This window comes from Mandrillus leucophaeus, unplaced genomic scaffold, assembly GCF_000951045.1.
Source record: "Mandrillus leucophaeus isolate KB7577 unplaced genomic scaffold, Mleu.le_1.0 Scaffold69, whole genome shotgun sequence".
Lineage (NCBI taxonomy): Eukaryota > Metazoa > Chordata > Mammalia > Primates > Cercopithecidae > Mandrillus > Mandrillus leucophaeus.
This window is the reverse complement of record NW_012107474.1, coordinates 3,443,669-3,456,870: the sequence shown is the minus strand read 5'-3', so window position 1 is coordinate 3,456,870 and position 13,202 is coordinate 3,443,669. Positions and strand designations below refer to the sequence as shown.

At 51.7% G+C, this 13,202-nt stretch overlaps 1 protein-coding gene across 3 annotated transcripts in view; it reads left to right on the top strand.

The window, feature by feature from the left end:
* The window catches only part of UBASH3A (ubiquitin associated and SH3 domain containing A), a 47,773-nt gene that overhangs the window by 25,170 nt on the left and 9,401 nt on the right, over positions 1-13,202 (top strand). For all 3 annotated transcript variants that reach the window (XR_001008495.1, XM_012002568.1, XM_012002567.1), the window contains exons 7-10: positions 710-833; positions 6,107-6,206; positions 8,958-9,080; positions 10,883-10,975. Coding sequence is in view for 2 of the 3 variants with exons in the window: in XM_012002568.1 (XP_011857958.1) it covers positions 710-833; positions 6,107-6,206; positions 8,958-9,080; positions 10,883-10,975 (440 nt within the window). In the remaining variant the exon portion in view is untranslated. The remainder of the gene's footprint in view (positions 1-709; positions 834-6,106; positions 6,207-8,957; positions 9,081-10,882; positions 10,976-13,202) is intronic.

Here is a 13,202-nt window from a genome sequence, read left to right as displayed (position 1 = left end):
GAGAGAGAGAGAGAGAGAGAGACAGAGAGAAATCTAGTTGAAGATTCAAGACTGTGGGCCTGGTAAGTCCACAGTTTGCAGGGCAGGCTGGCAGATGGGAGACCCTGGGAAGCACTGAGGTTACAGCTCTAGTCCAAAGGTGGTCTGGAGGCAGGATTTCCCCTTCCTCATGGCCCCCAGTGTGTTTTCTCTTACGGCCTTCACCTGGTTGGATGAGACCCACCCACAGTGATGTGTTGAGTCATTCAAGGACCATTTTCTGATTTTAAAAAGCTTTAAATGTTTTTAATAAGGACTTTTAGCTGTTTAACAAGATTGAGCCAGCACCGTGGAGTCCAACAGCTGCATCATCTAGGGGGTGGTCTGCTTTACTCAGCATAGTGACTCAAATGTTAATCTCATTCTAAAAAATACCTTCACAGTGACATCCAAAATAACATTTGACCCAATACCTGGGTACTGTGGCCTAGCCACGTTGACACGTAAAATTATCCATCATAGATGGTGATCGTTGTAATAAAACAACCACATCGTCCACACTTCCTGGGGCCTGAGCACTTCGCATGCGCTACTTCATTCTCTGCTCATGGGAACCTTTCTGGGGAGGTTGTCCCGGACATCCTCAAGTACATACGTGACCAGATGCTGGGTCTCCATGGCAACAACACGGTCTCACCTCCGTTCAAACCGTGCTTTCCTTCCCCCGCAGGATGTACACCTTCAGTCTAGCCACGGACCTGAACTCCAGAAAGGACAGTGAAGCCAGCAGCAGATGCAGTGGGGAATTTCTTCCACAAACGGCAAGGAGTCTTAGCAGCTTACAGGCCTTGCAGGTAATAAAACATTCCCTTTTTTCTTTTTAGTAAACTAAGCAAAACCACACTTTGTGTTAACTTCATGGTGGATGCAGCTTCGTGGGTGTAGCTTCTGTTCCATAGACATATCCTCCCTGCTGCCCTAGAGCACAGACCCAGGTGTAGGTCAGCAAGGGGGCCTCCCACCGGTGCTGAGGTGCCAGGGGCTCCTGCCTTGGTCTGTCTGCTCTGGGCAGACAGGGAGCCACCCCTCCATAGCAGAGTGCCCCACCTTCGAGCTCCTCAAGGCAGCTTCAGTCATGGCACCAGGACACGGGGCACAGAAGAGGCAGGGACACAGCACTGCCCAGAATCCCGAGTTCTCACCTCATTCCCTCATTCATGAGCCAAGCGGCCCCCAAGACGTCACCTGCCCCGATGCCTTGGCCCCTCATCTTTTGAGGCAAAACTCTGCATAACCTGGGGGGTCAGCAGACTCAGGCCAGGGTCCAGGACACAGCAGGGCACCCCGAGCCGGCCACCCTCATGGGGCACATGCAGGAGTGCAGGCGCCAGGCAGGGACACCAAGGAGCAGGCAGCCCCTCCCTGAAGGCAAACAAGTGACACCGCATCCCTGATCCCTGAAGATCTGAAGCTTCACTTTCCTTACAGAGGAGCCCTCAAGAAGGGGCTGCACCTGCTGCTGGCCTTTGTCCGGTTGCCACAGTGGTGGAAATGCCTCTCTGTCCTGTTGTTCCCAAATTCGCCCGCCTGTGCCCTGCCACGTGCTGCGCACGTTACTTTAGGATCTCTCATCCCTGCTACCCAGTGCCTATCTTTCCTTGTTGTTCCCAAATACGCCCGCCTGTGCCCTGCCATGTGCCGCACACGTTACTTTAGGATCTCTCATCCCTGCTATCCCCAGTTGACATGGGAGGTGCTATTCCTGCCCCCTACCCATTTTACAGATCTGAAAACTGGGGCTCATGGAGGCTAGGAAGCTTGTCGGAGAGCACACAGACTCCTAACCACCCTCCCATCAGATTGTTGGCAGGATTACATGAGATGGGCCATCCAGTGCCCACCACGGCCAGGTCCCTGGTGCGGAGAGACTGTTGTGCCCAGAGGGTGGGGGCGCAGGAGCCTGGCTTATTCCCTAGTCCCCAGGGCCCAGCCTGCTGCCTGGTCCATAAATCTCCAGAACAACCACAGGAAGACGCTACCGGGACTTGTCACGGGCTAACATTAAGGTCAACGCTCACCCTCTGTTACGGATTGAATTGTGTGCCTCCGAAATGCCTTTCTCGAAGTGCTTACCCCCAGTCCACTCAATGTGATTGTATTTGTAGACAAGGCCTTTAAAGAGGTATTTAAGGTTAAATGAGGCAACACAGATGATGCAATCTGATCCAATCTGACCACTGCTCTTATAAGAAGAAGGAATGAGGAAACAGACACACACAGAGGAATGATCCTGTGAGGACACAGGGAGGGGACGCCACCTGCAAGCCCCGGAGAGAGTCCTCAAAAGGAATCAGCCCTGGCAACGCCGTCATGTCTGACTTCCAGCCTCCAGGACTGTGGCAGAGAAAACTCCTACTGTGGAAGCTAAACAGTCAACCCACACGCAGCGTCCCTGTCGCCATTGGCGCCTCCTGGCAGCTGGTGCAAATCAGGCCAAAGCTAAGTGGCCTTGGCAGGTCTTTGCTGCCTTGGTGGCTAGGTGAGGAGGCCTTTTCTTGAGAAATCAAGAATGTGTCTCTGAAGCTGGGTGTATGTGAAGCTGGGTGTATGTGAAGCTGGGTGTATGTGAAGCTGGGTGTATGTGAAGCTGGGTATATGTGAAATGGCGATCAGCGTTCACCATGCGAGAAAGGCCCAGACTTGGGAGAGCCAAAACTCCCCAGGGCTGTGGCCTACTTTCTGGATTGAAGGAGGGGGAGAGCCTGGAATGGATGTCTCCACTCGTAGCTCAGCCTGTGTCTAAACCGTGCTTTCAATGGCTGAAAACAGAACATGCGTCTGCCTGTGAACTGGCCCCCCTCACATGGTCTTCTCTATAGGGATTTCATCCCTTCCCTATAATAAGAAAAGACAACTGGCCGCAGGTCTGGTAGAACGCACCTGTGGGAGGCAGAATCATGGCCCCAGAGATGATGCCCTAAGCCCGGGAACCTGCGCATGTGACCTTATTAGGAAAGAGAGCTTCTGCAGATGGGATTGAGTGGAGGGTCTTGAAATGGGGAAATGATCCCGGGTTATCTAGGAGGGCCCTGAACCCCATCACGAGTGTGCTGATGAGAGAAAAGCAGAGGGAATCTGATACAGCAGCAGAGAAGGCCATGCAGCCACAGAGGCAGAGACTGGAGCAAAGCAGCCACAAGCCAAGGAATGCCTGGGGCCACCAGGAGCTGGAAGAGGCAAAGAATAAATTCTCCCCTAGAACCTCAGAGGGAGCACGGCCCTGCCAACACCCTGACTTTGGACTTCCAGCCTCTAGAGCTATGAGAGAATAAATGTCTGTTGCTTTGCACCACCCAGCCTGTTACGGCAGCCCCAGGACACCAATGCAGTACCTTCCATGTAGAGAACGTATGCAGCCCTGCCTCATTCCACAGGTCCCAGGGGTCAGTCCATTCCACTCCCCACAGGCCTTTCTTTTGCTTTATCATCATATTCCTGTGGCAAAGCGCCACAGAAGAGCATTTTAAATGCTCTGAGCTCTTCCAGGAAGAAAATACCCCAAATCCAAAACTTCGGGGACTTTGTTACCGGGCAGAATGAGGTTCCAAGCACATGCGTGCTTTGCAACCTACTTGCAGATCAACTCTCTACAGGATAATGGGCTAGTATGTTTTAATATTCATTCTGGGATGGGGCAGTCGGTGCTGCCTCTTGGTGTCAGCGTAGGCAACCTCTGCATAGCCACACTTCACAATTGCAAGACAGCGAGACAAACCTTCCCCTGAAGCTCTTCCCCAGATGAGTGTTTCTATCCTGAAACACACATCTGAAGTTCTCCAATAAGGGAAAACAATACTATTCACTTGGTCTCACCGTCTATCCACTTTGAAGACTCGGCCCTGTGACCCTTAAGAAAGTGTTTGCATGGCAACTGCAAACATTCTCGCCAGTTCACCAATCCCATAGTTTATGCACCTACCAAATGTAGTCAGGGCCATCAAGAACCGTCTGGCTCTGATAAATTTCAGCAGCTGGAAATTCTGCATTGTCCAGGCCAGTGTGGACTTCACAAGGCATCCACAAGATCTGGCAGGAGCTGCCTGTTGTGCTGACCCCAAGAACGCTTACAAGACAGGTTAAATTGGCCCCCACCCTGCTTTCTGGTGTCCTTTCATTCCCAGTAGTTTCCAATCACTTCCCAAGGTGCAGGGACACCACTGGGGACCACTCTTGCCAGAGCCCATGGCCAGTTAGCGCAGACCCTCGAGACTGGATCACTGTTCACAGAAGCAAGTCCAGACAGGAATGATCAGCTGCACTGGCCAGGTGGAAAATGAGTCCCTTCCTCCCCGAGGCTGTTTGGATGTTAAAGGCATTTGCGTTTTCCTCTCTAGGATTTGGGGGGAATCAGGACGATGCTGGGGCTGGTGTATGAGGGTTTACGCAGACAAGGCTCACCTCTCCTCACCTCTCTTCTTTACCTGCTCAGTAGGAAAACACACACAAGAGCCGCCCTGTCATTTTAGCCTAGAGAGAGCTGTGTGGCCAAGAGGGAGCAGGGCAGGGATAGCGACTGTCTGAGCTGCCTCCTGCCCAGGGGTCCTCCCTGCCCTGTCCCTCCCTGGTTGCCTCGGCTCCAGGCAGGACTTGGTCCCCAGAAGGCCTCGCAGCCCACCTCCCGTGGCAGGCCCTGTGCACTCTGCCCCCACCGTCTCTGTCAATGACTCATCTTTCCATGTTCATCTCTTGGCCCAGGAAGACCTGCAGCTCCCTAAAGCAGGGATGCTGTGGACTGCAGCTTCATGTCCCAGCATGAGACACGCTCCCTCCTGTGGTGCCATGTCACAGGGAGGCTGAGGCACAAGTCCTGGGTGCCAGAGGGCAGGACCGCTGGGCCTGTGTTGCTGCAGGGGTCCCCACCTCTTGCTCTGAAATGGACCCCCCTGGATAGCCTGGGCCTGGCTCTGGGGCTGGGAATGTAGGTGTGGGGCCAATGTCAGCTGGCACAATAGTGCCCTCCAGGGAAGCAGCTGAGACTGGTGTCTCCCTCCAGGGTCCTGGTGCAGGGCTTACGCTCCACGCAGCTGTCCTGGTGGCCTCTAGCTGGCTTGGCCCCTGTAACTCTGCTCTCTGCTCCCGGGGGACCATCCTCAGCTCTCATTCACTCTCTCCATCTCATTTGCAGTGGGTTCCTCTCAAGGCTAGCACTTTCACTTGATCAGCCCGGCACAGCATGGGGAGAAGGGTGACCCAGCACCCCCTGAGGGCAGAGCCCCCCAACACCATCCCACACAGAGGAGGCCCCTCCCAAAGGATAGCCGGCCTCCCTGCCCCAAGCATGACCCTTGGGCTACTTCCCCAAAGCACAAGCCTCCCAGAAACAGGGCGGGCACGAGCCCTGTGACTGGGAGGCTCCAAGGCCATCCCGGGGCTGCCTGAGGCCAGGGAAGAAGGTGCCAGAGAGCTGCTGTCCCCGGCTCGAAGCTGCTGGCCACCACCAAAGCCAGTCTCATGCCAAGAAGAAATAAATAAACTGTAAAATACTGTTTTCCTCTAGCATTCAGCCACACAGAGAATGACCAGCTATGGGAAAACAGCAAGGGAATGGATGAGGGCTTCTCCACTCAGTGTTCAGAAGCAGAACTCACACCTGGAAGCCATAAAAGGACGGCCCCTCAACATGCCAACACCAGGGCAGTCCTGCAGGGCTTCTCAGAAGAAGTGTGCCAGCAAGAGAGGAGACTAGATATACAGATAGATAATCTATATTATAACAGTACATATTATAATATAGATAGGGATAATGTCCTAAGACGTCTCTATGGGAATGATAAAGACTTAGAAAAGACAGAAAAGTAGAAAAACAGATGTGTCATGGTAGGGGCCAATCCTGTCTCTTTTCATTTCCTTGATGTTAGAATGCCCAGGAAATAAAACGTCAGAAGAAATTGAAGAGATTGCCAATTTCACATCCTCTTTCATTCTAATACTTTGGGCAAAATGGGCTAAGCTATTGACTAACGAAGGAAGAGATTCCCTCCCAGTTGCTGGGTGACTGGGAGAGCTGCTGTAGGTGCAAGTCCAGTGAGTTGAGTGTTAAACTGTGTGTGTCTTGCTTCCTGCCCAGGCCACCGTTGCAAGGAAGAGCGTGCTGGTGGTTCGCCACGGGGAGAGAGTGGATCAGATCTTCGGGAAGTCGTGGCTGCAGCAATGCTCCACTCCTGACGGTAGGTCATGCTCAGGCAGATCTACGGACAGAAACGCTATAGATCTGACCAATGAGATCTCCTTCTCAATGACCTTACATGGCACCAGATCCCCCGAGGCACCATTCTGTAGAATGACCATGGGTAGACGTATATGTGGAAAACGTGCCTGCTACATTTTCCTCCAGGGGTGTTCCATGTATGCATCTGAGTGTGTGTGTTGCCTGTAAGAATCTTCCATCAACTTCTCTGTGGATGATGGAGGAATGGTTCTCAATAGGAAGCAGATCTGCTAGTGTGAATGCTTGGACAGGTCTTTTCATCCCAGCAGCACATATATAGCATTTCGTTAGTGAATGCACCCCGACCTGTGGTCTCTGACCCTGCCGCTTCTGGCACACGCTGTACCTCTCGGTCTCATCTCTGAACCTCTCCAAACTAAACTTGACTGCTGTAATTTTTGGCTATGCTGCTTAACAGATGGACGTATTCTTGAACATGCCTCCAGCGCACCCCAGCTTTGCTCCTTTGAATGCCAGGAAGTAAGAACAGTGCTTATAAATACACATACCTACAAGCCAACCTCTGTACTTACGATCAATGTCCACATCAGTGCTCATCTCCTAATAGGAAGCCTATAGTGTCACAATTTCTAAGCCATGACCCATTACATAAATTAAGGCATTGAACATAGTGACAGAACCAATTCACAGTTGCTAGGTTAGCTGAACCCTTTCAGGATCCCCCTCCAGAAGCCCAGCAGACCCAAGAAAGTGGGAAATGAGTAGGGAAAACCATTGGCAGATGACAACCATACACTAGAAAAGATTCTGAGCACATAGCATCATGATCAAACATATTTCCAAGAACTCACAGAGCTAATAATATGGTCACCTCTATAAAACAAGGTCAAGTAAAGATACAAGAGCTTAAAGAAGCAACAATAAGACAATAGGCGGCTATCAGGATGCATTAACAAACATATAAGAAACTTCCTTGGAATAAAACACTTTTTTTAGCTATTGAATTACTGAAGCTATAGATGGAACTGACACACCATGTCCATGGTGGGGAAAATCAATACAAAACAATCAACACCAAAAATACTTACTGGACTTCATAGAAAAAGAAAAAATATTTGGTCATCTGGACAAAAGATCAAGTCACTTATAAGGGAAAATATTTTAAAGGCACTGGAAATCCCCAACTGAAAGGAAACTCCTGGCGGATCTTTTCCCAAGGTAGAGCGGCCCTTGATAAAGTAAAAAATGACATCTAGTTTGTCTGAGTTTTGTACATCACAAGGTTTAATAAATCACAATGAGGTATAGCCACATCCTCCTCCAAGGTGACCAACCTCAGGGGGCCCCTCACCTCACCCCATATTCCACACAGACTCTGCTCCCATCGGGACCTGACCTTGGCCCACATCCTTGTCATCTCCTGAGCTCTGCCCTCTGCCTCCAGAGTGATCACAACTACAGTGTCGATGACAGCAAAGTACCTAAATGGAGTGTGTTGACATTTTGGTGGGGATCACAGATGCCTTTGAGAATACAACAAAATTGATGGACTTTCTCTGTGATTTTAAAACTACCTTTCCCAACAGCTAATGCTGGCGTTGAATAAACACCTCTAATTTCAAACAAGAGTCTCTGCCCGTGGAAATCCCAGGGAGGGAGTCTTCAGAAAACTCCTACATGGAACCTAAAACATAGGCATGAAAAATAGCCATTGTGCCCCACTGACCCCTGCTGCCTCCCACTGCGCCCCACCCCCACTCTGGGTTCGTGCAAGGCAGCGGGCCAGGATGAAAGGGCCTGGCATATTCCGGGGTGCAAAGGGCAGGGGCTGCTATGTATGGCAGAGCAGGTCTCAGGAAGGTCAGTGTGGCTGCTGGAACCTACTAGTAGCCAGGAGGCTTGGGGTCCCTTTGGAGAATGTGAAGGCAAACCAGAGTGCACTGGAGGGTGCAGTGTGTCGTGGTGCCCTGTGTGAGGATAATCAGTCACCCTGACATGAGACCAACCCCCCGACTTGTTGGCCACTCCCTCTCGCACCAGATGCTGGGGTATGGGTGTTACCTCACTGGCTCCTCACAACTGCTATTCTTTCCCTGTTTTTTACTGATAAGAGAGATGAAATCATTTGCTTCTGGTTGCACAGTGAGGAGATGGCGATGCCAGGATTTGCCACCAGACTGTCAGATCTTAGAACTCAAGGTCAAACTCCACGTGAACCCTGACACTAGGCAACCTCTGGTGGGAGAGAGTCCCAGTGAGCCCACCTGGCTTCCGGCCTGGCTTCAAGCAATTGACTAAAGAATGCACAACACAGGCATCTCCAGTTCAAGCACTCTGTCCCCTGAGCAAGAAGGATACGTTTAAAGCTAGGGGGAAGGATCATTGATGGCAACTTCAGATACTTACTGAGTTATGCTAAACCAGTCATGGAGATACTTTATCAGGTTCTTTATCAGGAAAATGTAGGAGTGAATCTTCGTGGGGCATTTGGGGAGGACAAAGAGGGTTGCATAGTTCCCGGGGCTGAAACTTAAGTTTTCTGCGTTTGAGAAAATGTTGTGTGCACAGCCGAGCAGCACTTTCTTCTCAAATTGAAGCCGCGTTGCAGAGCATATTCAGAAGCAACACAGTTGACAATAACTTCAATAATAACCTTGCTGTTAGAGTGGGTCTTGGTCTTGGGGGTTTTGTGGAACAAATCTGTACTAACTTGATGAAACTGAACATCTGATGCTTCTTTATACTTCAGGGAAATACTACAGGCCAGACCTGAACTTCCCCTGTAGTCTGCCCAGACGGAGTCGTGGGATCAAAGACTTTGAAAACGATCCCCCATTATCATCCTGTGGCATTTTCCAGTCCAGAATTGCAGGTATGTTTGAGGGCTGTATAGTAGGAAAAGTAACAATAACAGCAACAATGATTACCCAGCCTGAGCCCTAGTTACACACCCTTTGATACAGTGTTAGCTTTGTCTCCAGTCTGTTGAGGAGGCTGGGGCACAGAGAGGTTAAGCAACTTGCCCAAGGTCACACAGCAAGAAAGGGGCAGTGCAGAGGTTTGATCTAGGGATGGATGATTCAGGAAGTTGGGAGGAATGAAAGACAGGCGTAGAGAGAACGAGAGAGGGGAGGAAAAATCAACAACCACTGTATGCACCAAGGAGCTCACTTTACAATGGAAAACCACATCCTCTCATTGGTTTTATTTCCAAATCTGTCATTTTGGGCTTCTGTTTCATGTCTGGCGGTTCTGCTTCTACGTAACTGAGGTTTTTTAAACAGAAGAGACCACTGAGTTCATCAAGTCTTCATTTCCTAAATTCAGAAAATGGAATCCAGAGAAGCAAGTTACCCCAATGGTTAATTGTAGAGACCCCCATGGCCCACTCTCCCGGGCCCCCACCCAGTGGTGTGCTCAGAAATGTTTAGCCACCTGCTCTGGGCAGGGTGGGAAGCCCGAGTAATAGAGTTATAGAGTCACAGAGTTATAGTTATAGCACTTGCTGAATGCAGTGGTGAGAATACTGCACTCCCTGACAGCTGATTCCAGGCTCCCACTGTGAGGTGCCAGGACGATGAGTCGAGAGGAGACGGTGGTCCCAGGCCTCTGTCCCTGGCTCGTAGGTGACATCTTTTGTCTCCCTCTCCTCTTCTCTGCATGTCTCTGTGCACAGATTTCCCCTTTTAGAAGGACGCTGTCATACTGGATTAGAACCCATCCTAATTTAATTGATTGAGGTGCACACCCTTATTTTAACTTATCACTCTGTAAAAATCCTGTTTCTAAATGAGTCACATTCTAAGGCACCAAGGGTGAGGACTCTAACATGTTTTGCAGGGGAGGGGACACAGTTGAACCCAGAAGAGCCTCCACTGGAACCTCACTCACCAGCTTTGGGGCTGTGCAGTTTTTCTGCCGTAGGGACTCCCATATTTCCCTGAGAGCAGGGCTTCCAATATCACAGGGGGAAAGGCGATGTACAGGCTTGTCCTTCCACGAGCCGCAGTGGGTCTTGACTTTTCTCAAATGACCACACATGTGAAGCCCGGCCCGTTTCTGAACTCACAGTGGTGCAGATCCAAAGCCCAGGCCCACAGGGCTGCTTCTCTGCTGAGGGTCTTAAGGCCTGAAGTCAAGGTCTCTGCTGGACTGAATTTCCATTGCGAGCTCAAGTCTCCTTCCAGACTCATTCTGCTGTTGGCCAAATTCAGATCCTTGCAGTGGGAGGACTGAGGTCTGTTCCTTGCTGGCTATTAGCTGGGGGCTGCTCCCAGCTCTAGGTGCTGCCCACATTCCTTGCCATGCGGTCCCCTCCATCCTTGCAGCCAGCAATGGAGAATGTTTTGCTGAATCCTTCTCACTTCACAGTTCTCTTTTTTCCATGACTGGCTGGAGATAATCACTGCTTTTAATGGGCTCACCAACTTGGTCAGCCCCACCACCTTGGATCCCCTCCCTTCTGCCATAGGATGTAACCGTCCCAGGAGCAACAGATCATCTTGGTCACAGGTTCCGCCCATACTTGGGGGCTATGCAGGGTGTGTCACACTAGGGGGGTGGAAACCAGGAGCCCTTTGAGGACCCTGCCTACCACAGGGAGCACATGGCTCATCTGCCATCAGAGGCTAGGATTATGAAGGGGCATTTTCTGCCTTTTTCACTATTTTCCAGGGGACGCGCTACTGGACAGTGGTATCAGAATCAGCTCTGTGTTCGCCTCCCCAGCCCTCCGCTGTGTGCAGACGGCCAAACTCATCCTGGAAGGTCAGTGAGAACCTCGGTGAGCTTCTCCTACTGCCTTGACCTTGTGGCTATTCTCCAAGGGGAAGTGGGAAGGGAGTGGAGGTGGAATTGGATGACTGGCAATGAATGCCCACACCAAAGTCATCAGGCAGGTATGAGCCAGCCCTCCAAGGATGCTGGCAGGCATGCTGAGTCCATGAGCGTGTCTGGAATACTAGGACCGTCAGACCAGTAGGGGCTGGTGTAGCTGAATGCCAGGGCCTGTCCTCACACTGTTTCTCTTTGGCCTCCATCAGCTAGACATTTTAAAAATACACCTGGAAAGGAGCATTCAGAAACCTTCAGAGCTGGGAACAGCTGCTATGGTTCCTTCTAAGTCTGAAATGCATGACCTTTCCCAGGGCAATGCACTGCACCAGTGGAGCTGTCCAGCATCCTCAAGGGCTGATATGTGTCAGGAAGCCCTGGGCAGACCCTTCTGCAGCTCCCATCTACGGGAAGAAGAAAGTTTCTGCCCAGAGGAGAGCAGCCTGTCCCAGAGGCCTGAGCTCTGCCTTCAGCCTGAACCCTGTCCTGCTCCTCTTTGTCTGGGAAGAGGGATGAGATCTCGGTCCCCAGGCAGGGACTGGCTGTGGCCAGGAGCGCGGGTGACATGGGAGAGGGCATGTGACCTCCATGGTGACAGGGGAGAGGACAGAGCACACAGATGCAGATGCAGCAGGAGGGCAAATGTCAGGGACAGGGCTTGCCTCGACTTTCTCAGAGACCTAGGAATTCGGGCCACCAGCAGAAAGTGGGGGCAGGGACTGTGGGAAGTTTGGAGTGTGCTAAAAGTATGAATGGCTGTCAGGGAGAGGGGGCCCAGGTCCTGGGAGATGCAGGGTGACCGCTGGGCAGCACTCAGAGCCCACTCACAGTTTGTGAGCATGAGCTTAAATGGAGATGCGTTAGCCGGACTAGGGGGGCCTCTTCCAGCTTAGACCGGGAGTGGGTGGAGAGTGGGATGCAGCTAAGAGTGGGGTTGAGCTGTGAGTACAGTGGAGCCAGAGGGGACGGGAAGACTTGAGGGCATAGTGAGGGGGTGACCGTGCCCATGGACTTCTAGCTGGGTCAGCTAGGAGGCCGAGCACGGGGGAGGTGAGTGCAGGAGAAAGGAGGTGATCCGAGTGAGGGTCAAGATCCACGAGGGGGGCTGTTTGGAGACAGCAGAGTTTGGCACTGCACCATGGCAGGGCTGCCGTGGCTGGAATGACAAGTCCCAGGTGGAAGGAATGGGTGCTCAAGGCAGAGAGGAAGCTGTGTCCTGCAGGAAAGGGGCAGGAATGGAGGGGCCATGGAGGAGCCATCCCGCAGATGGTGGTCTTGCTGGCGCTTGCACATGGGGCCACATCAGAGCTAGGGTCACAACTGGTAGGAGCTGTTGGGACAGTAGTGCATCCATCGCACACGTGTGCATTGCCAGTTCCCATGTCCTCAGATCCCCTCTACCCCATCAGAGAGGCTCCCTCAAAGCACCTTCAAATCCAGGTGCCCAGGAAGCCGTGGCCAGGAGCGGACCTGACTCCACCCACAGAGCCTCTCAGGCTCATCATTCCTGTCCTGTGCTCTCCTGAACCTTCCATCCCATAATCCAGTCCTAGTTTCAGGAGGCACAGAAATCCATTTTATCAGCATGGAGCACCATGATCCACCTTCCACGCACTTAAAAATGTCGAGACACTTTCTGCCCACCTCAGTCTTGCAGCTTCATCCTTTCATTTTCCTCCCAATTGTGGCACAGGACCCCAGCCCCCTGCACAGCATCTCAGATCACAAGACAGAAATGCAGATTTATTTCACTTTGCCTTGGAGGTTCCCATGTTAATTGCATCGCCGCCCCTCTGGGCTCTCAATGAGCCGGATGAAGACCAAAGAACAATATCAGCTTATTGGACCAAACCACGAAAGGATTCAGGAATCCCCAAAGGTCTGACGGCAGTGTAGCCGGAGGCCAGAGGCAGCTCCACCAGGAGGGCAAGCAAGGCCTCCACAATCCTTGTCCCTCCTCACAATGCTTGCATGCACATACACATACCACACACCACACACACACCACACACACACCACACGCCACACATACACGCCACACACACCACACGCCATACACACACACCACACACACCACACACACACCACACACCACACACACCACATGCCATACACACACACCACACACACCACACACACACCACACACCACACACACCACA